We start from the raw sequence: 23,205 nt of genomic DNA, 5'->3' as shown, positions 1-23,205 counted from the left end.
CCGGTAAGGGACTATGTATTGCCATGCAATACTCTCAGAATGCTTGTTCATATTGAAATTAAAAATGTTAAACTGGTTAAATCCTTCAACATTTTGTGCATGTACTTATAAGCTTTCCTTACAAGGATCTGAAAACGTCTTGTTTTTCTTTCTATTTTAAGGACCATTCAGGATCCTCTGGTTTTATTGGATATATACACACCTTCAAAAATTGGAAGGCTGTTATTTTATTGGCTGATGTAATTATTACCAGATCAGAAAGTGAAACAGAGTGCTGTCTGATCCTTGTAAGCAAAGCTTGGATACAGGATCTGTATTTTTACATGTATAATCAGATTGTGTACTAAGTCACTGGGCAGTGGTTATTCCGACCATTTGTTGTTTGTCATTGTTTGAAGGTCCTTTTTCCTGGGGGAGTCAGATGTTTATAGTTGGTGTGAAATTAGCAGGGGCCCACTCGCCATTGGCCCCTAAAATTTGGTGTGGGCTACTTAAATTTCTGCATTTTTTGTATAGGACTATATGTGTGGGCTACAAAATTTAAGCTGTGGGCTACCATGCCAAAATTTTAACTTCAATCCCTGGGTGGTCTGTTTTACATGTTGTAATGACCTGAGTATTTTTGGTTATCCCTGTCATCCTATTTTGTTTTTCTTGATGACTTCTTTCATGATGTGTTTCTTTGATGGTTTGCTGTTGTTTTTTTTTTTGGTCATATAAAGACACCTTTTTAACTTGAATATTAGTAATATGAAAAGAATATAATATTTTATTTTATATGGATAATACTGTTGAATAAATTACAGTGTAACAAATCATAATAATGTTATTCCATTTCTATTGAAAGTTTTCACAGGTTTACCGAATTCCGTCATTTCCAAAACAGCAAAGTAATCCAGCACACCCTTCGTGTGAAAACTTTGAGTGAACATGAGGTCCCTGATCTCCAGCTATAGAATTTCTGCTATCTCCATTCCTGTTGAAATGAGGGAATCGTAATGGCCGATTGAAATTTGGTACAGAATTGATTTTTTCTAAATTTGAAGAGTTGGTTGCAGGTCCTATACTTATAGGGATTTCCATTGTTAATTTTCCACTGCATAATTTGAATTTAATGCTTAAAAATATAGTGTATGTCACATGTAATGTCCGACATCCTGGAAGAATGCTGGGTAGGAAAGTAACTTGCGTAGGCATATTTATGTTATAACTCATTATTTTTTCTTTACTATGTCGTGACTTAACACCTTGAGGATTTCTATCCTTAACTGAGATTACAGTGTATGTTGCTCGAAATTTATTGGCAAGAACAGTAATTTTTTGTACCAGCTCACAAGAAATACTTTTGATTTTACGGGAATATTTGTTTTGTGTCTCTAGATGTACAATGATATTGTCACCTGCTAAGTAGCATGTGCGATCTAGACTCATATCTATTATTGCAACTCCCGAACATGATAATTGAATGTCTTCAGTATGAATAATTGGCATGAGACCCATGGGTACAGAGTGAATATCAAATGGCCTTCGTACTGTAAAATTTAGTCTCCTTGATAGGAGCACCTTTACTAGAGTATTCAAAGAATGATTGCTTCTTGCTGAAGTGGATCCTACTTCATCACAAATCCGAACTTTTAACATATATATTATCTCTGCACCAAATCCATTTCTATTGTCCTCATATTGAACTGTTGACGGTATTCCAGATGGAAGCAAAAAGCGAAAGCTTGATACATAATGTCCAGGAGTTATGAGTGAAGTCCATCTTCCATCTGGTGTCCCAACCATATACTTTCTTTTACATAGAAATTTGTCAACTTTTGTTTTTTTATTCTTTGTTATATTATTAATGGTAGTGATAGCACAGTGGCCGATAACTTGAAATTCAATGAATCTTATTTCTAAATTCCGTGTGACATCATAAACAACACGACCAGAAATCTCCTCACCAGGGGAATATCTATGATTGATATGCTTATCAACTTCTATTCCAAAATGGTGGACTAAATGTTCCTTTCGTTCTGTTCCCCCTCGTCTAAATGCAAGTGTTCCTGGTCTAGGAGTATGACCATGTGGAAGATGTCCATTTGGAATTGCACCATTCCAAGATTTATAAGCTGGTTGGTTTCGTCTTCCAGTCATTGTGCCCATAGAAGATGGCACCCCCCGTATGGTGCCCTCGTGACCAGGATGATAACTGGTAGTTGGTACACTTCCAACAAATGACGGAGCTCCTCTAGACCTTGTTGTACCATGTCCAGAAATTATAGATGGGGCACCTCTGAGGGAGTTATGTGACCTTGGTGAGGCTTTGTTATCTTCAGGAACCGTTATGTATTTTGCAAACTTCCCTTTGGAGCCTCCATCTCTATATTTAGCAGCTCTGGGACTTATTTGTTGTCCGCCATTTGTGGTATTTTGGCGATAGCGAGTTTTTTCATCACTAGGATCCAATCCAGTGAGGTCTAATTCTATCTTTTCAATGTCATCCGTAAGGTCCATTGTTTGTCCCACAGGACTTACACTCCCCTGGGTCTCTACAAGACTGTTATCTTTGTATTGGCTAGGTCCCATATTTCTTTATTAAATTTAGAGTCCATCTGAAAAATAAAAAGAATGAACTCTTCAATTTCTTCACATACTTGTAGATCTTGATTGTTAGCAATATATTAATCTATCAATACGATCAACAAAACAAATACCATAGTAATGCAAATCAATGCTCTTAGATTACTATCAGATGAAATTTCTAAGTTTTAAAGTGTATTATTAACTGGGAATAATTTATTTTCGTGAATACCAATTTTCTAGATGTTTGATTTCATGGTTTTGCCAAAGTCTGCATACAAGCCTAAAGAAAATTTGTCTTAAGTTGAACATTTAAATTTGTACTTCAACTTTACCCACAAAGTCAAAATCCAAGAAAATTGGTATCTCAAGAAATATAATGAATCGACAGTACATATATGTATATTTGTACTAGCCCAGTGAACAGTTCATGGGAACATGGTAGAAATTTAGCAAAAGATTAAGGTTGGCTCCTGCATAAAACTGGTTTCAAATGCAATGTCAAACTGTCCTTCTGTTAATGATTATTTTTTATACGCAGTTAAACATTAACGATGACAGGAAACCAAGTAAAAGTCAAATGAACATGCCACCATTTTCATCTTCTATTAAAGTAGCTTATTATCTTTTCAAACTTTAATTTTAATTTCAGTTTCCAGGTCATTAATTTTTTACGGCCTATTTTTCCCAACAATTTGAAAAAAACATTAATTTTTTAATTTCGCATTCCAAGCCATTGTTTGCCTTGTTGAACTCTCTAATGTTCTTTAGATGGATAAATACGGTTTAAATACGGTCGAGGCATTTATTTGTGAGAACCTAATTTCAGTAATTGTTATTTTAGCTTGTCAGAAAATTTATTTTACTTCAAGCAAAAAATAACATTTGTATTTCAAATTTTGAGTTTATCCATTTTTAATTACATTTTTCAATTAAAGCTAGAATAAACATTTGGAGTAGATAGAATGTTTTTAGTATATCCTAGTCATTCTGAAAATCTAATACACTTTCAGGATTAAAGGTGGCACAATTGAAGGTTTAAATTGCATTTTAAGGCCAGGCAAATGAATTCTTTGAATTTTATATGATTGTGGAATGTTGACTGCATTTTTTTTTTATTTATTGATTAATAATTTTACACATTTGAAATACATTTTCAAGGCAAGACCAAATAAATTTGTATTTGGCAAAACCTTTCATAATTTGGATCCTCAATGCTCTACAACTTTGTTCCTTATTTGGCATTTTAATTGTTTTATTCAAGCATCACTGATGAGTCTTTTGTAGACGAAATGCATTTCTATCGTACAAAATTAAAAGCCTCAGGTATCTTTGATGAAATTTTTGTATTATTTTATACTTGATAGTTGACCATACCAGTATTATTTTATACTTGATAGTTGGCCATACCAGTATGATTTTATACTTGATAGTTGACCATACTAGTATAATTTTATACTTGATAGTTGACCATACCAGTATTATTTTATACTTGATAGTTGACCATACCAGTATTATTTTATACTTGATAGTTGGTCATACCAGTATTATATTATACTTGATAGTTGACCATACCAGTATTATTTTATACTTGATAGTTGACCATACCAGTATTATTTTATACTTGATAGTTGGCCATACCAGTATTATATTATACTTGATAGTTGACCATACCAGTATTATTTTATACTTGATAGTTGACCATACCAGTATTATTTTATACTTGATAGTTGGCCATACCAGTATTATATTATACTTGATAGTTGACCATACCAGTATTATTTTATACTTGATAGTTGACCATACCAGTATTATTTTATACTTGATAGTTGGCCATACCAGTATTATTTTATACTTGATAGTTGGCCATACCAGTATTATTTTATACTTGATAGTTGACCATACCAGTATTATTTTATACTTGATAGTTGGCCATACCAGTATTATATTATACTTGATAGTTGACCATACCAGTATTATTTTATACTTGATAGTTGGCCATACCAGTATTATTTTATACTTGATAGTTGACCATACCAGTATTATTTTATACTTGATAGTTGACCATACCAGTATTATTTTATACTTGATAGTTGACCATACCAGTATTATTTTATACTTGATAGTTGGCCATACCAGTATGATTTTCGTTGATGTATTATGAAGAAAATAAATATAAATCTGTGGACTCAAAGCTTTTGAGATACAAGCGTTTAAAAAAATTGGAATTTTGGGGTGGGAATAAAATGTCTCAGGATTTTTTAGTATGAAATAACAAAAATCTTAAAATATTTTGCCAGAAATGTATTCCATGTAAAATTTTTAAAAAGTTTTAAAATTATTGGGATAATAAATACTGGGCAAAATTTTAAATTCTAGGAATCCAGCGATGTTACAATAAATTAAAGTTAATCTTACATCCTTAAAAATGGAAGCAGGAAATAAAATATGCTTATCCTAAAATTAAAAAATTGAATGAAAAATATTTATTTTACTTAATATGGTCAACAATAGAATTTAAATATATCAATTTATTTCTACTCAAGTAGAACTAACATAGTATTAGGAAAAATTAAATGAAAGTCATGCATACCGTTATAAGGTTGTATTAAATCTGCTTAAGTTAATTGAAAACATGTAAATATGTGTATGCACCTGTATGCAGGTAGACTATGGTGTCATGCATCACCTATTACAAGTCATTTTGTCCTTGACGTAAAATGTTTTTTCCATGAAAATATGTTTGCATTTTAACGAAGTTTGAACTGCCATAGAGAATTAGAGATACATTATTCATCCTTCAATGGGCATTTGGCTGTGGGAGAATTCACATGACAGATAAGTCTCTGTGACGTTTGTTATAATGTATTGATCAAGATAGAAATTAGAGAGAGTTTAATAGTACTTCAAAAACTTAGATAGTTTAACCCTGCCACATATTGAGGGGTCTGAAAGGGGGTTCTTCATTTCTATATTCTTTAACTTTTATGCCATTTTTCTCTATTCTTTGTTTCATTAGCCATTATTCTCTATTCTATAAATTTTGCCCTTTTTTTTTCTCTATTTCTTTAATTTTCGTCTATATGTATCTACTGTGGGTTTCGTGGGTACATGTGAACCAGGAATTCAAATGTTCAACGAATAACATATTTCAATAGACTTTGTATACAGAGATTGGCAAAGCCACGAAATCAAATATCAATCCACGAAAATTGATACCCACGAAAATAAATGAATCCACAGTATTCTGTGCAGACCCTCATATTGTAGATTTGTCTTTCCAAAGTTATATTATGAACCTCATCAGTTGTTGCCTTTGTTAAATTTTTAGAGATATCAAATATGAATAAGACAGCAACCCAAAAACATATCAAACAATTTAAGGTTGTACCCTTATGGTCTTTTACAACTGACAAACACCCAACAATATAGCAAGATCCAACCCAAATGTGCACAAGTTGTAAATAATTCACCATAGAGAAAATATCCCATTAAAATCAATGGATAAAAAATGTAGATACTATTGCTGTAACAAGCACTGATGAATTTCCTGACTTAGGACCAGGGCTGTTATTAGTAAAACCACTTAAGTAAAGATTATTATAATCCAATCATAGTACTAATTTATCGTTCGGAACAAATCTTATTAACTTAAGTAGTTTTATGCATATCAGCTCTGTTGTACTGGAACAATCAGTTCATAGAAAATCAAACACCAAGTCCCAGATTGACATTGATTTATAGGGGAAAAGTTGTAAAGTTAATTCATAATTGCTTCAGTTTTATTTCATTTCAACATTTTTTGTTTCATTTTTTTGAAGTTTACAAAGTAATCAATGTCAAGTTTCGTGGCAAAAATACATGTATATGAGTTTTGAAATGTTAGTTTATGCTTGGCATGTACCTACATATAGTTTTAAATGCTTAGGTACGGTAACCAATTATTCCATGGCAGCTTCACGATGTCATTAATTATGAATGTGACTAAGTTATCCACCAATGTCTATTCATTGAAATTGTTACATATCGTTTTCAATTCTTCCCATCTTTTTAACAGAACTAGTTATTTTCCCACGATAAATAATTTAAAAATTCGACAGAATTACAGATTGGTTTTTCGACAGAGGGAAATATACCTGGTAATTATAAGTTACCGGTAAATCTTGATCTTGATCTTAACCTTTATGCAACATTGTACATTTGCCTCAGTGTCATTATCCCATACTGTGAATTTATTATTTTTTTTTCGGGTACTAATTTTCATGGATCATGTGGATATAGTCGAAACATGATTTTAGTATTCAACAAAATACACATTTTCTATGGGCTTTGAAACAGAATTTGTTAAAATGACAAAATTAGATATCCATGAAATACTATTTTTCAACATTCCATGAATAATCATGCAGGATCCTAGGAAAAACAAATGAATCCACAATTTATTGAAAGAATGATCGATGTATAAAAAAAAATGGTAGAGTTCTTTGGATATTAAAGAATTTTTTTCATGAGATGTATTATTATTCATCTAATGACCAGTGATGAACATATTTGGGCCCACGTCTCTTGTCAATATGCTGGAAACGGGAAGGCCTTTTTATATAGTAACCCTGACTTATTTTCTCACTCACATATCAAGGTGAACTTTTCTGAAATTTGAATATTAAGCTGTCTGAATGCCCTATATGCATACACTGTCAATCATTTGATTTTTCACCAGTTTTACAAAATCATACATTCCTATTTAGGACAATATTGATAAAATATTTCAAATTTCACCTGTTTTTGTAAATTTTGCATTGAATGACACCACACACCATTATAAATTTGCATCAGAAAAGGCTTGGGCAACATATTGCTTTACATTTCAAATTGATAAAATTGTTCCATTTGCATGTTCTCATCATTCATTTTTATGCCCTTGCCGCGGCAGAGGGGGCATTAAGTGTTACCCTTGTCCGTCTGTACGTCCGTCTGTACATCCGTATGTGTGTCCTAAAATTAGTTTCCGTTCTCTACCAAATGTTATGAAACTTGTACACAATGCTATTTACCACAAGAAACAGATCAAGTTTGAATTTGGGTAGTGTCACTTTTACTGTTCTGGAGTTATGCCCCTTTATATATTGAAAATATTTTCGTAACCTTTCTCTAACTTTAGTTTGCCTCACCTAAATGTTATGAAACCTACAAACAATGCTTATTACCACAAAAATCAGATTAATTTCAAATTTGGGTGGTATCACTTTGTATGTTCTCGAGTTATGGCCCTTTGTAACATTATATGGAAGCAGGGGCACCATCTGTGTCCAATGGATACATTCTCTATTTTTTTTATAAATACTCCAAATTTGTCAAAAACAGTAAAAGTTTGAATTTTAAACCATCTGTATGCTTTTGAAATGTGAATAAATGATTTTTCAAGAAATATGTTGCCAGAACCTGAAAGTGCACAAATGAAGCTGTGATACTCAGTGATTTAGACGGAATTCTGGAAGACCAGGCCTTTGTGGTAAAATAAACAGAGGGGAAATTTTCTCTTTTTCATTTAGTTTTGTCATTTGGACAAGAACATTTATTTTATGAATTATTATAATTAATCGGTTACAATAAAGACACAATCACTTGTTGATGTTTTTTTAATAATTTAAAAATCTGCTTATGGATTAAAATATTTCTCTTTTTTTGCAGTGCAAAGATATGTTTTAAAGAATAAGATGAAGAAGTACAGAAAATTGGTGCCATAGCAAGTCGAACAATTAACAGAAAATGTCTAGGTATATATTTTTTTTATGAAAAGAGACGAAAATAAATGAAGAACGGCAGTATAAGCACTGTTCCTTTAATTTATTGTATAGTACACTGGACTTCTTTCTTGGTTGTGCTACTACCATGCACTATAATACAAGTGTCCACTTTAAAAATCATAAGAAATTAAACCCTGCCAGGCAACTAACATAGCCTTTATTTCTTATTTTTAATGTAACAAAAGAATAGGGGTAAAAAACAATTTTCTTCTTCTTTCCTTTTGTGTGACTGCATGCTATAGATTCATTTATTTTCATGGGTACTAATTTTTCATCGATATATGGAAATTTGATATGTTTTTGCAAAAAAAGTTTCAGTATATAAACCTCTAAAAATTCAAACTTTGCTGAACTTTTAAATTTGTGTTTTCACCATACCCATGAAATCAACGAAAATTGGTACCCCATGGAAATAATGAATCCACAGTATTATTCATGTCATTGTCTATAAATATCTAAGGAAGGAAAGCCTTTGAATGCCGAATTGTCCTCAAAGTTTCCATTAATTTAAAGTTTAAAATTTTATAAACAGTTTCAAAGAAAAGTTACGTACTGTAACAATAAGATGCAACTACTAGGGGGTGTTTAACGACCTTGGCTGGCTATTAAGCCCTTGCATGGTCGGTAATAATGCTTTCATTGTACATTGATCTCTCTGAATGCTTATAGAAATTTAAAAGGATGTGAAAAAAGCAAAATGTCTGTAACAATCTAAAGTCTATGTGTTTTTATTAAAAATTCAAATGGCTATGGCTCTCTTTTCAAAAGTTTCCTGAATGACTCAATTTTCAATTCAGTTTCTTGCAAATCTAATCAAAATTTTATTTTTATTTTTTATCTGCTTGAATTTTAAAATCAATAAATCAGTAGCCTTTCATCTTCCCACTATTAAAATTCTTTCTGCTTTGCATATCATGAAATCAATGTAGTGAAATATTCAATAGTAATTTTAGGAGAACAATTGAATAAGGTAGATATTATCCATAAATATTGGAGACAGAATTAAAATCTTTTTTAAATCTATTTAGCATTAAATTGAATTTCTATCTCTTTTGGAATAAATAATTTATAGAATTAATTTTCAAACTCAATGTGTGTAACGGTACAGAAAATTATATTGTACACATTCAATAATTTATAACCTGTGGAAGAATATATATATAATACAAAAATATACTATATTACGTCAAGATTATATATTAAAAAATCAATGTCCATATATATGTACTAGCAAATATTTAACCCGAATAATTCAGTCGTTATATTCCGCTGATCTACGAAGGCTACATTAACGCCTGAACGTCTTCCTCGATAAAGACCGTCAACCGGAAAATTCACACCGCTATGCAATATGGGAATTTTGATTTAAGTTGGCAGCTAAAGAAGGAGGAGTTCCGGATGTTAATTGATGTTAAATGATGTAAACTGATGTTAATTGACGTTAATTAATTATTATCGGATTTGTGTTAATTGAACACACGTGTTTAGTAAGACAATTACAAGACAGTTGCGCAGACTCATTATCCTGATCGCCGCCGATTGGCTCTCTCTCACAGAGAGCAGACGACGCGGCCAATGATCATAAGGAGTTCAAGCCCTCGTGTGGGAGAAAATCGGACACGGAAAGGGCTTGAATTATTCGAGTTAGCAAATATTTAGAAAATTCTCATGAAGTAATTGTCGTTGGAACAATTGGTGATTGATAGTCCGCTTACTTTTTAAATTGATTGAATATTTGAACAAACAATAGTACATTATAGCCCCTCTGTTGGCTTAATTTTGATAATGGTGTCACCGTGATGATGATGAATGGTTAAGAGACAATTGAAATGCACATTCAGGATAAGAATATGTATATAAAGCCTGCATGCTTTGTACTGGTCAGACTTTTATTGTGCTAGTTCACAAGGTAACAGCAAATACCATTTTTCAAGTCTTTTAATTGTTTGACAATTGGCTGGTGATGAAAACTCCCGACCTCCTGCATTCCAGGCTGAATTTGAAGAAATTTTCATAAAAAAGCAATTATAAGTAGTCAGCAATGAATAGTATGGCAATAATGTTTTTCATTACATTGTGAAATTTTGTTTTTTAAAAGTTAAGGATTGTCTCTGCAACAATACAGAAAAAAAGTGATAAATGTAACCTCAATGATCAATAAAGCCTAAGTAGAAACTATTGTAATTTAAAATATTACAGTCTCAAGGAATACATTTTTTTAAACAAAAATTTTAAGAATTTACTTACATATGAATTTCACATTTTGACACTTATCCAGATTTATATATTATAACAAATACATAATCCAACAAGATCATGCAGTAATATAGCGCTCTTTTGAAATTGTGTTTAAAATCATTCAAGCCAAGTTCTCAAATGAAATGTCGCCACGATTCAGTAGTTCTAAAGAACAATTAGCATAACATGTAAAATAAATAAACAACGCTATCATAAAATCAGTGTTAGAGGGGTACAAATATATTTGTTTGTAAATAGCTATTTGTTTCTTTAATTGAAATAATATTGTAGATAAAAATTTAAAGGTCGTATTTGGACACTTGTATTTTTTATGTGAATTTTTAAATTAATAAACTTGTTCATTGTTTCTTTTTTCATAGACTTCAGTTTAATTAAAACATACATGACATATTCTTTAGTGTTTTTTTTTTTTTTTTTTTGGGAGGGGGGGGGGGGGAGGGGAGGGAAATGAAATTTAGGAAAATATCTTGTTTATTATAGTGCTTAAAGATTTAGGTTTTGAACTATAAGCATGATAAGCGAAAATGATTTGAATTTTAGTTTATCTTAAGAATTCTAAACACCTCCAAAGGTGACAATTTTAATATTGAAAGTGATTGTTCTTTTCTATCAATAGTTATTTTACGGTTATGAGACAAAAGCTAAACAATGTAAAAAGTGATAATGGTTTACACTTACCTAAATAAGTTTATTGCTTTAAATATTCCTTAAAAAAGTTGACAAAAGTTCACCCTACCTCAGTGCACAAGTGTCCAACAAATCAGCTTGTCTAGTTCCTTCTATTGTGTGTGTTTATTAAGGGGTGTATTTGTTGAAACGTTTTTATAGAATGGTATTTAAAGGTCCTGCATGTGTATTGTTAGATAAACCGATTAGTAGGTCGTTGGTCCATTTCTTAAAAGAGTGTTAGCGAAAAAAAGAAGTAATTGTTTAATAAATGTAGGTCAATGTATTTCTTTTATTACAAATTAATGTAAATAAATATTGGTAAAGTGTATTATTAAAACCAAATAGAGACTAAAAGTAGCTGCACATTTCCAAAGATATTTTTCTATCGATAATTTATATATATAGTAAAAGGTATATTTAAAAGAAATGAAGATGAAGATAATTAAAGAAAAAAGTAATCAGATTACCATTTCAGTATAAAAAAGTACAAATTGAATTCTTCTGAATTATTTGATGAAATAGAAATAAAAGAATGAAACCAATTTTTTTCATGATGTGATAACTAAAATATGCCTTGATTTAACCAATTTTCCCTGTACATTAATTTTTGGAACCATATCAGCATGAAAATAGGCAGTAGATCAGTTGCACTGTTAGGAGCAATAGTTGAATTCCCCAATAAATTATCAGAATTTTTGTGAGGATATTTATTTTCTTTCTACATTTTGATTTTCCAAAAACATTAATTTAAGTTCTATAGGATAGGTACTCAGTCCTTTTTCCCATACTCGATCTCATATTACGTTCAGCAATCATGAGATAACATCAGAAATCTATACAAAGTTGAGATCAATACAATATTGTATGCATGAAACTATCAACTTGTGGGTAATGACACCTAACCATTGGTTTTCATCAGGCATGAGGGAGAGGTGGTCAAATAGAAAATATCATCACATGTTTTAAGTAGAAATCTATTTAAATCATTCCATTGCTTATTATTTGCTTGTGTGAAAAAATAGGCTGCAACTCATCACACTAAAAATCTTAAGAGAAAAAAATACTTGTTAGTTGTGAACATTTCAGTATAACTTAAAACCATTTGTTGTCGTAAGATTTTCTTTGAAAAGAGCCCCAGATGCATAGAAAAATGTCATGTGAAGCAATATTTTCAACCTCCACATTGAAACAACAGCTATCACTTGAAATCTCCTGTTCGAGACATGTATCAGTCAGACTTTAATGTTAACAAGCCTTTACAGACCATTTACAACAACTTATCAAGATAGACCCCGGGCCAGTCTCTGATCGATCTATTGATACCTTTCTGATTAAACAATCCATTAAAGACCTATGGTATATATATATATATATGTTTATATGACTCGAGGTAATTTTTATGTAATGTCTCAGATTTTAAACAGTGATATTGATAATAATGTATGTTCTATGTGAACTACTTTGAACTTATAAGTACATCAAAGTCAATTTATCTAATTTTTGTGAGTACCAATTTTCTTGGATTGAGGAAAAATTATATATTCGTGGTTATTTGATTTAATGGTTTTGCCAAAGTCTGCATACTATAGGCTAAAATGTTACATACTCCATTTACTTATTTATATATGGAGAAATATTCCGTTAACTTTTAAAGTAATTGTTGAAGCAGAACTGTAAACTGTGCTCCTCAATAAACATGATAGATTACAAATCCCCAAAATATTTACAAAATGTTGTTTACCCAGTATTACCGCGAAAGGAAATATACATACTGTGGATTCATTAATATTCGTTGGATACTAATTTTCGTGGATTTCGTGGGAACAGGGGAACCACGAATTTAAATGTGCAACGAATTACGAATTTTCTAAAGGAATTATGCAGACTTTTCCAAAACCACGAAATTTAATACCCACGAAAATGCAAGTTTTCTTCAAACCACGAAAATTGGTACCCACGAAAATAAATGAATCCACAGTATTAAGTATTGAAGTAGTATTTACCATCCTTCACACATGATTTGTATTCAGAACATTTTCTCACGAATGAATAAAGTCAATAGAAGTTAAATTTAACAAATTATACTGTCTGTGCCAATATCGCTTACAGTAGAACCTGCAAATAATGTTAACGATTTAATTCTCTAGACTGGGATAAAATGGAGATGTTAGGTAAACATCAATGTGACAGCACCCAACAACAGAAAAAAACACCAGAAAAGACATGTTCAGATCAACATAGGTCTTCATAAGATGTTTTTTATAGATGTTGCTTTGTAAAATTTCTTTTTTTTTAGCAACGGGGGCATTAAGTGTTACCCTTGACCTTCCATCTTTCCATCCGTCCGTTGCATTTTTAAAGCTTGAGCGTAGGTATTGTGCACAATTGCAACAAGCCATGGATAAAAAACCACAGCTTTTATTGCTTAAATCTTCATCTAGATTGTTCCTGTAATGTCTTCAGTCTGATTAGTAAAACTCTATACCTTACGGCTGATCAAAATGGCCAGTACCGTGGACGCGTTCACATGTACAGATTTTTTTTCATAACCATGATAGCTACATATATTTTTTTGTGAATAAACGGTAAATTAAGATTGTATGAAATACATTATATCAACTGGTGGAAACTATAAATATTTTTTTGGTAGAATTACAATTCTTACTCAGTTTTCCAAACATCACAATAATAATTATTTGGCTATTTTAAATGGTTTACACTTTTTGTCTTATATTTCCTCAATTTTAGAAAAGGTTTTTATACGACCGCAAAAATTTTTGCGGTCGTATATTGGTATGACGTTGGCGTCGTTGTCGTTGTCCGAAGACACATTGGTTTTCGCACTCTAACTTTAGTTTAAGTGAATGGATCTCTATGAAATTTTACCATATTTTCAATACCACAAAAGGAAGGTTGGGATTGATTTTGGGTGGGGGTTATAGTACCAACAGTTAAGGAATTAGGGGCCAAAAATAAACATTTTTGTAACTTCCAGACATAACTTGTGTGTTAGTGTATGGATCTCTCTGACATTGTACCACAAGGTTCCATATCACACAGGGAATGCTGGGATTGATTTTGGGGGTAATTGCCTCAAAATATTAGGAATTAGGGGCAAAAAGAGGGGCAAAAAACAAGCATTTTTCTAGTTTCATGACAATAACTTGTGTGTAAGTGTATGGATCTTTCTGAAATTGTACTACAAGGTTCCATATCACAAAGGGAAAGCTGGAATTGAGTTTGGGGGTAATTGCTCAAAACGTTTAGGAATAAGGGGCCAAAAAGGGGCCAAAAATAAGCATTTTTCTAGTTTCCAGACAATAACTTGTGTTCAAGTGTATGGATCTCTCTGAAATTGTACTGCAAGGTACCATACCACAAAGGGAAGGCTGGGATTGAGTTTGGGGGTGATGAATCATAAGGGGGTTCAAAAAATTTGGGGGGGGGGATTTTTTTTTTTTCCTTTTTTTTTCTTTTTTTTCTTTTTTTTTTCTTTTAAAATTTTCCATTTTAAGTTGGTTATTTCTGTTTTATATTTAAAAGCAAATAATAATGATACGGTAGGAGATACACACCAAACAGGATGTGTAAATTATTATATAATAAGTATTGTGCAATAGCAAGAAATTTTCAATTGCACAGTATTGCACAATAGCAAGAAATCTTCAATTGCACAGTATTGGGCAATAGCAAGAAATCTTCAATTGCACAGTATTGTGCAATAGCAAGAAATATCCAATAGCACAATATTGCGCAATAGCAAGAAATTGTCAATTGTACAGTATTGTGCAATAGCAAGAAATATTCAATTGCATAGTATTGTGCAAAAGAAGATACTTCGTATAAATTGCTTATTTCTTGACCAATTTCAATGGGGTTTTATTCTTGAATTCTTGGGGTTCTTTAATATGCTGATTCTAACCGTGTATTAAGTTTTTGGATTTTGGGCCCAGTTTTTAAATTGGTCCACATTGAGGTCCAAAGGGTCCAAAATTAAACTTTGTTTGATTTCATCAAAAATTGAATTATTGGGGTTCTTTGATATGCCGAATCTAACCGTGTATTTAGATTCTTAATTTTTGGTTCCGTTTTCAAATTGGTCTACATTAAGGTCCAAAGGGTCCAAAATTAAACTTAGTTTGATTTTAACAAAAATTGAATTCTTAGGGTTCTTTGATATGCTGAATCTAAACATGTATTTATATTTTTGATTATGGGCCCAGTTTTCAAGTTGGTCCAAATCGGGGTCCAAAATTAAACTTTGTTTGATTTCAACAAAAATTGAATATTATTATAATGGGGTTCTTTGATATGCTGAATCTAACCATGTATTTAGATTTTTGATTTTTGGGCCCCATTATCAACTTTGTCCACATTGAGGTCAAAAGGGTCCAAAATTAAACTTTGTTTGATTTCATCAAAAATTGAATTCTTGGGGTTCTTTGAAATGCTGAATATAACCATGTATTTAGATTTTGGATATTGGACCATAATAGGTGAATGTCCAATTTAAAATTTTTAAGTTCTTAGACCACATTCATTCTGTGTCAGAAACCTATGCTGTGTCAAATATTTAATCACAATCCAAATTCAGAGCTGTATCAAGCTTGAATGTTGTGTCCATACTTGCCCCAACTGTTCAGGGTTCGACCTCTGCGGTCGTATCAAGCTGCGCCCTGCGGAGCATTTTATTATATTGTTGAATTTGTTCCTGTCCTAAATATATTTTGTTATATATGAAGAGAAGATCTTTAGAATACATCTTTAAGACAGCAACCCAAATACACAAAAAAAAAATCAAAAAGAAATGCATGAAAATTTTATGCATATCTATAGTTTTAAAATAAAGAAGTATTATTTAGAACCACTATAAACATTGAATTGATGTGTGATTTACAAAAGAAACAAAACAGATATTTTACTATTTGATTTAAATAAGCTTGGATAATAAGAATGACTCCATTTTATATAAAATTTGTCCCCAGGAGGGAAAGAAACACAGCAAGTACTGTTAAATAAATATAAATATCACGTTTCATTGGCTTCATTTTAATCAAATTCAAATACAAGTGTCAATCAAATTAGAGTTTAAATAAATATCCAATTTCTTATGTACATCAACATGCAAATACTATTTGGGGCATTTGCATTGATTAAACAGACTTAATTTTCTCTGTATGGGTTCAGATATATATCAGTACAGTAATTAATTTGTATACATTAACCAAATGACCAATTTGCCATTGTTTAAACTTGTTGGTTGCAAACTAATGTAATCTTTCTAAGAAAGCACAAAATTTCAGTGATTTATATATAGTTTGACATATTTTATAGACATACCGGTATATATATATATTAAGTACGCTGTCTTTTGTTAAAGACTGTGTGTTGAATTCTAGATGTCTTATGGGTATTTGTGTTGTCGAGTTGCTGTCTCGACATTGATGTATTCCCACTATTTCCTTTTAATCAAAAGTTTTAAAAATGTACATTTTTTGTGCATTTCTTTAACAATTCACAATTTTAGATGTCCTTGTTTCAAACCCTTGTTTTACGCCTTATTAAAAATGTTTCCATTTCATTTATTATGGAATGAATGAGTCTAAACAAAAAAAAAATATGTGACTTGTTTCAAAGTAGATCAATTTAATGAATAAGAAATGTCATATATTGTTTCATGTCTAGTTTTATTGATTTTTAAAACATTTTAAAATCAGATAATTATAAAGTAATGACAGTGCAATATTATATTGACTTTTTTCGCACTACAGGCAGTATATGATTAAAGAAAATTCACCTCGCTGACTATCTAAACTATCTTGAAACCCTTTGTGTAGGCTGTTATTAAAAAAATCTTGTAAATGGCAGAAAAAAAAGAATCATTTTACTACAGATAACTATCATTGCTTGGCTGGTAGCCTCAGGATAGTAGACTTTAGGAAATTTACCTATTTAAGGTGTTACAAGGACAAATCTGTTTTTGGAATTCTGAGAAGGGTTGAACTTTTATATTGAGGAGGTCAGAATTGTTATTTTCTCTCAGATTTGACTCTGAATATGGGGTCAACATTTTACTCAGTCTGTTTGCGTTCTATTAATAACCAAACATTTATTGAAACCCTTCTTAACTGAAGATCTTATACAAAAACTATCTAGCAGTATCACTTATTTGTGGGTTGCGGGTTGCAGGCCACATGCTTTGGGTTTCTGGCTACAGGTTATTAGGTTATTAATAATCTAGCTAATTAGAGCAGCTCTGACCTGTTTGCAGTGCCCTTTAGAAATCACTCTGTCTGTGAACACATCTTTGTCATATTATAAGTCAGATAAATGCCAGTCAACCTATAAACGAAAGGTCTCTGAATTTTTGTGAAAGCTGTTTAAAAATCACAAATTTTGAGAAACATCTTTTTTTGCTAGGACTTCTATGAAAATTTGTATGTAGGTATATATGCAATATGCTTTTATTCCAAATTGTGTTTGGTATCAAAAAGGGTCTGTTGGCCACCATTTTCGAAATGGCTGCCAAAAAACATAAAGAAATAAATTGAACTTGAATTTAACGAAACTGATATTTACGTAGAACATATCCTGAATTATTTCCTGGTGACAAAATTTACAAAAATTGATAGCCTAATATTAAACATAAAGAATGACAGGTATTGCTTTGTTTGCATCAGTATTTTATAAAATTATTTGTTTCGGTGCCTCACCAAAAAATGTTAAGCAGGGCCCTTTCCAATACATTGTGTATGTCAGTTTTCTAGTTAATTCAAATGATATTGAATGAGGCCCTACGGAACATTTAATTTTTTTCTTGTTTATTTAGATATAACATACAGACTTTACAATACCTTGCGATTTATTTAACAAAAGTAATTTAATGATGATCTTCCGAAATAAACTAAAGACTACACAATTACTGGTTTCCAGGAAAATAACATTTTTAATTTCAGAAAATTACATACTCTGATGTGAAACACTCCCAATTAAGCAATCAAACTTACATAATCATAAACATTTTACTATAAATAAATTTAATGTAAAGTCCCATGCAGAAAATTATAGCAATTTTCTTGTGGTACAACACTTAATTATCTACTTACCAAAATCGTTTCAAACATTTGAAATCGTTCGCCTATCTCATGGTTGAAAGCAATAGTGTCAATTCTCAACAATTAGATTCTACCCTTTAAATTCCACGTTTATATTATTGCCGCAGTTGACTGATTTTAATTCAGGTAATCGTATTAAAGGTCTATCGGATTATTAGTGGAATATATGAAAACATGTTTATATAGTTATTGAAAATATTTTTTTATGAAGTGCAGAAATATCAGACAATAATCAAATAATCATTTGGAATAAGGCCATCTTATGTGAATGTTGAATGGCTGGTCAAAGGTCATATAGATATAATCAGGACTGTGTGAGGTATATAATGTTTGTTCATTGAGGATTTCATGGTTTATCACTTTAAAAATTGATTGTAGTTTTTGTTGAAGCACAAATAAAGTATTTTTGGCATAACAGTTTTTTTAATGTCATTTAAAGTATTTTGCCCTTAGTAATGAAGGAGCAGATATTAATGTAATGTATTTAAGCAGCAGACACCTCATGCAATGTCATGTTTTAAAGCAGCAGACACCAGTGTTATGTTTTAAAGCAGCAGACACCAATGTTATGTTTTAAAGCAGCAGACACCAGTGTTATGTATTACAGCAGCAGACACCTATGTTATGTATCAGAGTAGCAGACACCACTCATGTATTAAAGTAGCAGAACCCAATGTTATGTATTTAAGCTGCAGACACCAATGTTATGTTTTAAAGCAGCAGACACCAAAGTTATTTATGAAAGCAGCAGACACCAAAGTTATTTATGAAAGCAGCAGACACCAATGTTATGTTTTAAAGCAGCAGACACCAATGTTATGTTTTAAAGCAGCAGACACCAATGTTATGTTTTAAAGCAGCAGACACCAATGTTATGTTTTAAAGCAGCAGATACCAGTGTTATGTTTTAAAGCAGCAGATACCAATGTTATGTTTTAAAGCAGCAGACACCAATGATATGTTTTAAAGCAGCAGATACCAATGTTATGTTTTAAAGCAGCAGATACCAATGTTATGTTTTAAAGCAGCAGACACCAATGTCATGTTTTAAAGCAGCAGAAACCAATGTTATGTTTTAAAGCAGTAGACACCAATGTAATGTTGTAAAGCAGCAGACACCAATGATATGTTTTAAAGCAGCAGATACCAATGTTATGTTTTAAAACAACAGACCCCTGTGTATTGTTATGTAATAAAGCAGGAAACACAAATGTTATGTACTAGTGGGTATTATAGCAGTAAACACACATTTAATATATTGAAGCAGCAGACACCAATGTTGTGTTTTAAAAGCAACAGACACTAATTTTTAAGTCTTTTAGTTAAACCCATTATCTGAGTCATAATATTCAGCACTCAATTAGCAAGCTATGATACAGTAGGTTATAAGTACATGTCAGACTTTAACTTGTAAGATTTTTTTTACAGCAAGAAAGAAGAAAAAGATGGCTGTTGCTTTCTGTGGCAGGGTTTCTATGGTAGCGTTGATGTTGTGAACTTTCCCATTTTCAAGGAAAAGGAAGTAAAACAGGTAGCGTTAGGTGGGGACCATTGCCTCTTTTTGACCAAGGATAGCAGTGTCTTTGCTTGCGGCCAGAACAATTATGGACAACTGGGAATCGGTAATTTAGAGACAAAAGACACTTATGATCCGGTGTTGGTTGAGAGTCTTACAGGTAGTTTTAGTGTGCATTTATATGCAGAATTTTTAGAACACAAATTTTTATATGTTTTTGTTCGGGATTTGTAAAAAAATATTTTAAATGAAATCAAAATAAATATAAAAATAAGAAAATTTAGTGTAAATACCAATGATACAACTTTCCACTAGAGACCAAATGACATAGAAGTTAGCAGCTATAAGGTCAACATATACGGCCTTTAAGAATTAGCAAAACCAATCTCACAAAGCAAGTATAGTAGAAATGATACAGGCAATGTTTATAAACATTGTGAAATCTTGATTTAAGAGAGAGATACAGTAGTAAATATTAAATGTCAATAGTTCACAAGTTTTACTGAAAATATAACCTACCCCTAAATTGAATTAAAAAATTTTGGGTTAAACTTTAGATGAAAAGACAAATTTTAAAATTAGGGTACTTAAAAGAAATAAATATTCAAAATTTCTGTATGGTCAAAATGTTCCTGGTTTCAATGAATTTCCAGAAATGAGAATAACCAAAAATATCATTATGCCCATTAAAAAATTTCATTAATTCAAACTTCTTTTGTGTCTTTCAAATACAACATGGGAAATTTTCATTACAATGTGTTGATTTTTGACAGTTATTTTTTTAGCTTTAGCTCACCTGACCAAAAGGGTCAAGTGAGCTTTTCTCACGAAACTGAAAACAGAAAATAATTATTAGCAATACAAGATCAACAAAAACAGAGATATAAGTCATGAATTATATTCTAGTCTTTAATGTTTGAGAGCTGCCATTGTTGAAAATGCACATAGGTCAAAGTGAGCAACACAGGCTCTCTAAAGCCTCTAGCTACTGATGTACAATAATCAACAGATACAAAGCTATTATTAGCCCACTTTAGAACATTAAAATATGAACATTGTGATTATGCTTAAAGTTAATAAAATCTTAATAATTAGGAAATTTATGGTACATTTATGTATGAATTCCATGTTCTTTTTAATAAACTGTTATATTGCAGATAAAGAAATTGAATACATTGCTTGTGGATCCAACCATTCTGCTGCTGTTACCAAATATGGTGATGTCTTCTGCTGGGGAGTAGCAAGTGAAGGACAATGTGGGGTACCAGAAGGGAGTGAGAAATTACATGACGGGACTGTTCCTTTACCTCAACTGGTTGAAATTGTTAAAACTTGTAATGAGGTTTGTGAACATGGAAATACAGGTCCACATGAAAAAATTGCAATTCAGAAAATTGCCTGCGGTAAAAATCATACAGTTGCTCTGTCTGTTGATAATGAATTGTGGGTATGGGGGAGTGGCATAGCACTGGGAGTGAATACAGTCACAAAATCTGTTACCCCAATACAGATTGAAGCATTTAATGGAAGAAATGTCTTGGATATTGTTTGTGGTGAAATGTACACAATGGCCTTGGTCGAAAGAAGTGTTCTTGATGTTGCACCAAGGAAACGACCATCAAATATTGAAAAAACTACGCATAAACTTTTTCCATCTACTTGTTCAAAATGTAACGAGGAAATCTACAGTTACATGGAAACTTCTGATACCTGTATAATAACAGAAGACCATGTTTGTCCAGAAACTGTAAAAACTAGTGTATCTGACCAATCACAGTCCATAATACATCTTGAAGAATTGTTAGATACCAGCCAATCACAACAAACTGTTATTTCAAAAGATAGTGAAAAAACAAAAGAAGGGGTCAAGACTGAAACAACAGAAGGTACATCAATAGCAACAAATAATGGGGATAATTCAAATGCTGACGAAAAACTTTTAAAGGGAGATAATTATCTTAGTGGTGCGACTTCTAAGGGAGATGATCCTATGACTCAACCAAATATACAACGCTCTATTTCAGATGAAAATGTGTGGCAAAAACAAAAACCTGAAATAGAAAGGTCATTGTCATCCAAAAGTGATCACAGGGTTTCTAGATCAAAAAGTTTCCTTGATGGAAAAAATGCAAGACAATTTTTAGCCAAACAGCTAGATGATGACGACCTAGCATTAAAGTCTGATTCTAATGGCAAAGTTCCTTATGAAAGTGCTGCAAAGGGAGCTGTAACTGACATTTGGTCAACAGTTCAAACAGGTATGCAGTCCGCTTATGCTATTCCGCAGCAAATGACTGGCATGCTAAGTGGATTCAAGACATCATTAATGGACAGAATGTCTGCATCTGCAACAGATGAAAAGGAAAAAGAAGATACAAATTCTAGCGTGGATTCAAATATTCATCTTGTTGGGTTTGATACATCTGATGAAGATGTCTTCCATGCGACACAAATTGTGGAGAGCCAATTATCAAAAGATTTCAGAAAGTTAAGTTCTTCAAAATCTCCAGAACCTAAATCACCAAAAAAATCAGATTGTTCTTTTGGAGAAACTACGTTTATTGAAGGCATAAAGACAGAGATGCTTTACTCGGATGATAGTAAAACTGATGAGTTAGACCAAAGCACAGCTGTAGAACCAAGGGAAGTAACTCCTAAACGTGGAAGTCAGTCAGCAGAGACAACAACAAAGAGATCATCCATGAGGACCATTTTAGCCAAGCAAGAAGAAATGGAAAGAAAAGTGTCAACACGATCATCAAGTAAGATTAACATCAATTTATCGCTGTGTATGTTGTTATAGAATATATAAAGGAGATGTTGTATGATTACCAATTCACAATGAGTCAACTGTCCCCCAAAGTTCAAATGTAGTGGATAATAGCAATTATAGACCACCGTACAGCCTTCAATAATGAGAAAAACTCATACTGTATAGTCGGCTATAAAAGAAGTGAAACTGTTGAAACAAGAAATCTAACGTCCTAATTTACAACATAACTATTTACGAAAAACAAATATGACAGACATGAACCAACAACAGTTTATTAACGGAAGCTCATATAACAGTGTGCTTCGTAATTGATTTTGATATTGAAGACATTTAGTCTATGATAAATCTGTAAATTAAAGCCTGATTAGTTTTCTTTGCATACTTTTAATTTTCAAAGAAATGGAATATATGATAGACAACAGGTTTTTAGGAAATAGTTCTATATATATATATATATATATATATATATATATGATTGTCCTGAGCCAGATTTAAAAG

The 23,205-nt window shown here is 31.7% G+C and overlaps 2 protein-coding genes across 7 annotated transcripts in view; one reads left to right on the top strand and one right to left on the bottom strand.

The window, feature by feature from the left end:
* Positions 1–23,205, top strand: part of LOC127718117 (alsin-like) — a 101,873-nt gene that overhangs the window by 16,615 nt on the left and 62,053 nt on the right. For all 3 annotated transcript variants that reach the window (XM_052224063.1, XM_052224064.1, XM_052224065.1), the window contains exons 3-5: positions 8,260–8,345; positions 19,847–20,094; positions 21,092–22,696. In XM_052224063.1, the coding sequence (XP_052080023.1) occupies positions 8,338–8,345; positions 19,847–20,094; positions 21,092–22,696 (1,861 nt within the window). In that variant the 5' untranslated portion in view covers positions 8,260–8,337. The remainder of the gene's footprint in view (positions 1–8,259; positions 8,346–19,846; positions 20,095–21,091; positions 22,697–23,205) is intronic.
* On the bottom strand, positions 754–18,536 carry LOC127718123 (uncharacterized). Of its 4 annotated transcripts, none has more exons than XM_052224077.1 (2): positions 18,410–18,536; positions 754–2,600 (listed from the first exon to the last, which is right to left on the bottom strand). In XM_052224077.1, the coding sequence occupies exon 2, from the start codon at positions 2,572–2,574 to the stop codon at positions 859–861; it is 1,716 nt and encodes a 571-aa protein (XP_052080037.1). In that variant the 5' UTR covers positions 2,575–2,600; positions 18,410–18,536; the 3' UTR covers positions 754–858. The 4 variants fall into 4 exon arrangements, with proteins under 4 accessions (XP_052080037.1, XP_052080040.1, XP_052080039.1 ...); XM_052224080.1 differs by lacking the exon at positions 18,410–18,536 and adding an exon at positions 11,371–11,433; XM_052224079.1 differs by lacking the exon at positions 18,410–18,536 and adding an exon at positions 10,623–10,747.

This window comes from Mytilus californianus, unplaced genomic scaffold, assembly GCF_021869535.1.
Source record: "Mytilus californianus isolate M0D057914Y unplaced genomic scaffold, xbMytCali1.0.p SCAF_10, whole genome shotgun sequence".
Taxonomy (NCBI): Eukaryota; Metazoa; Mollusca; class Bivalvia; order Mytilida; family Mytilidae; genus Mytilus; species Mytilus californianus.
This window is presented reverse-complemented; position numbering and strand designations above follow the sequence as displayed.

Excerpts from the sequence above, each read along its gene's own strand:
- LOC127718123 (XM_052224077.1), bottom strand. The coding sequence starts at position 2,574 with ATGGGACCTAGCCAATACAAAGATAACAGTCTTGTAGAGACCCAGGGG.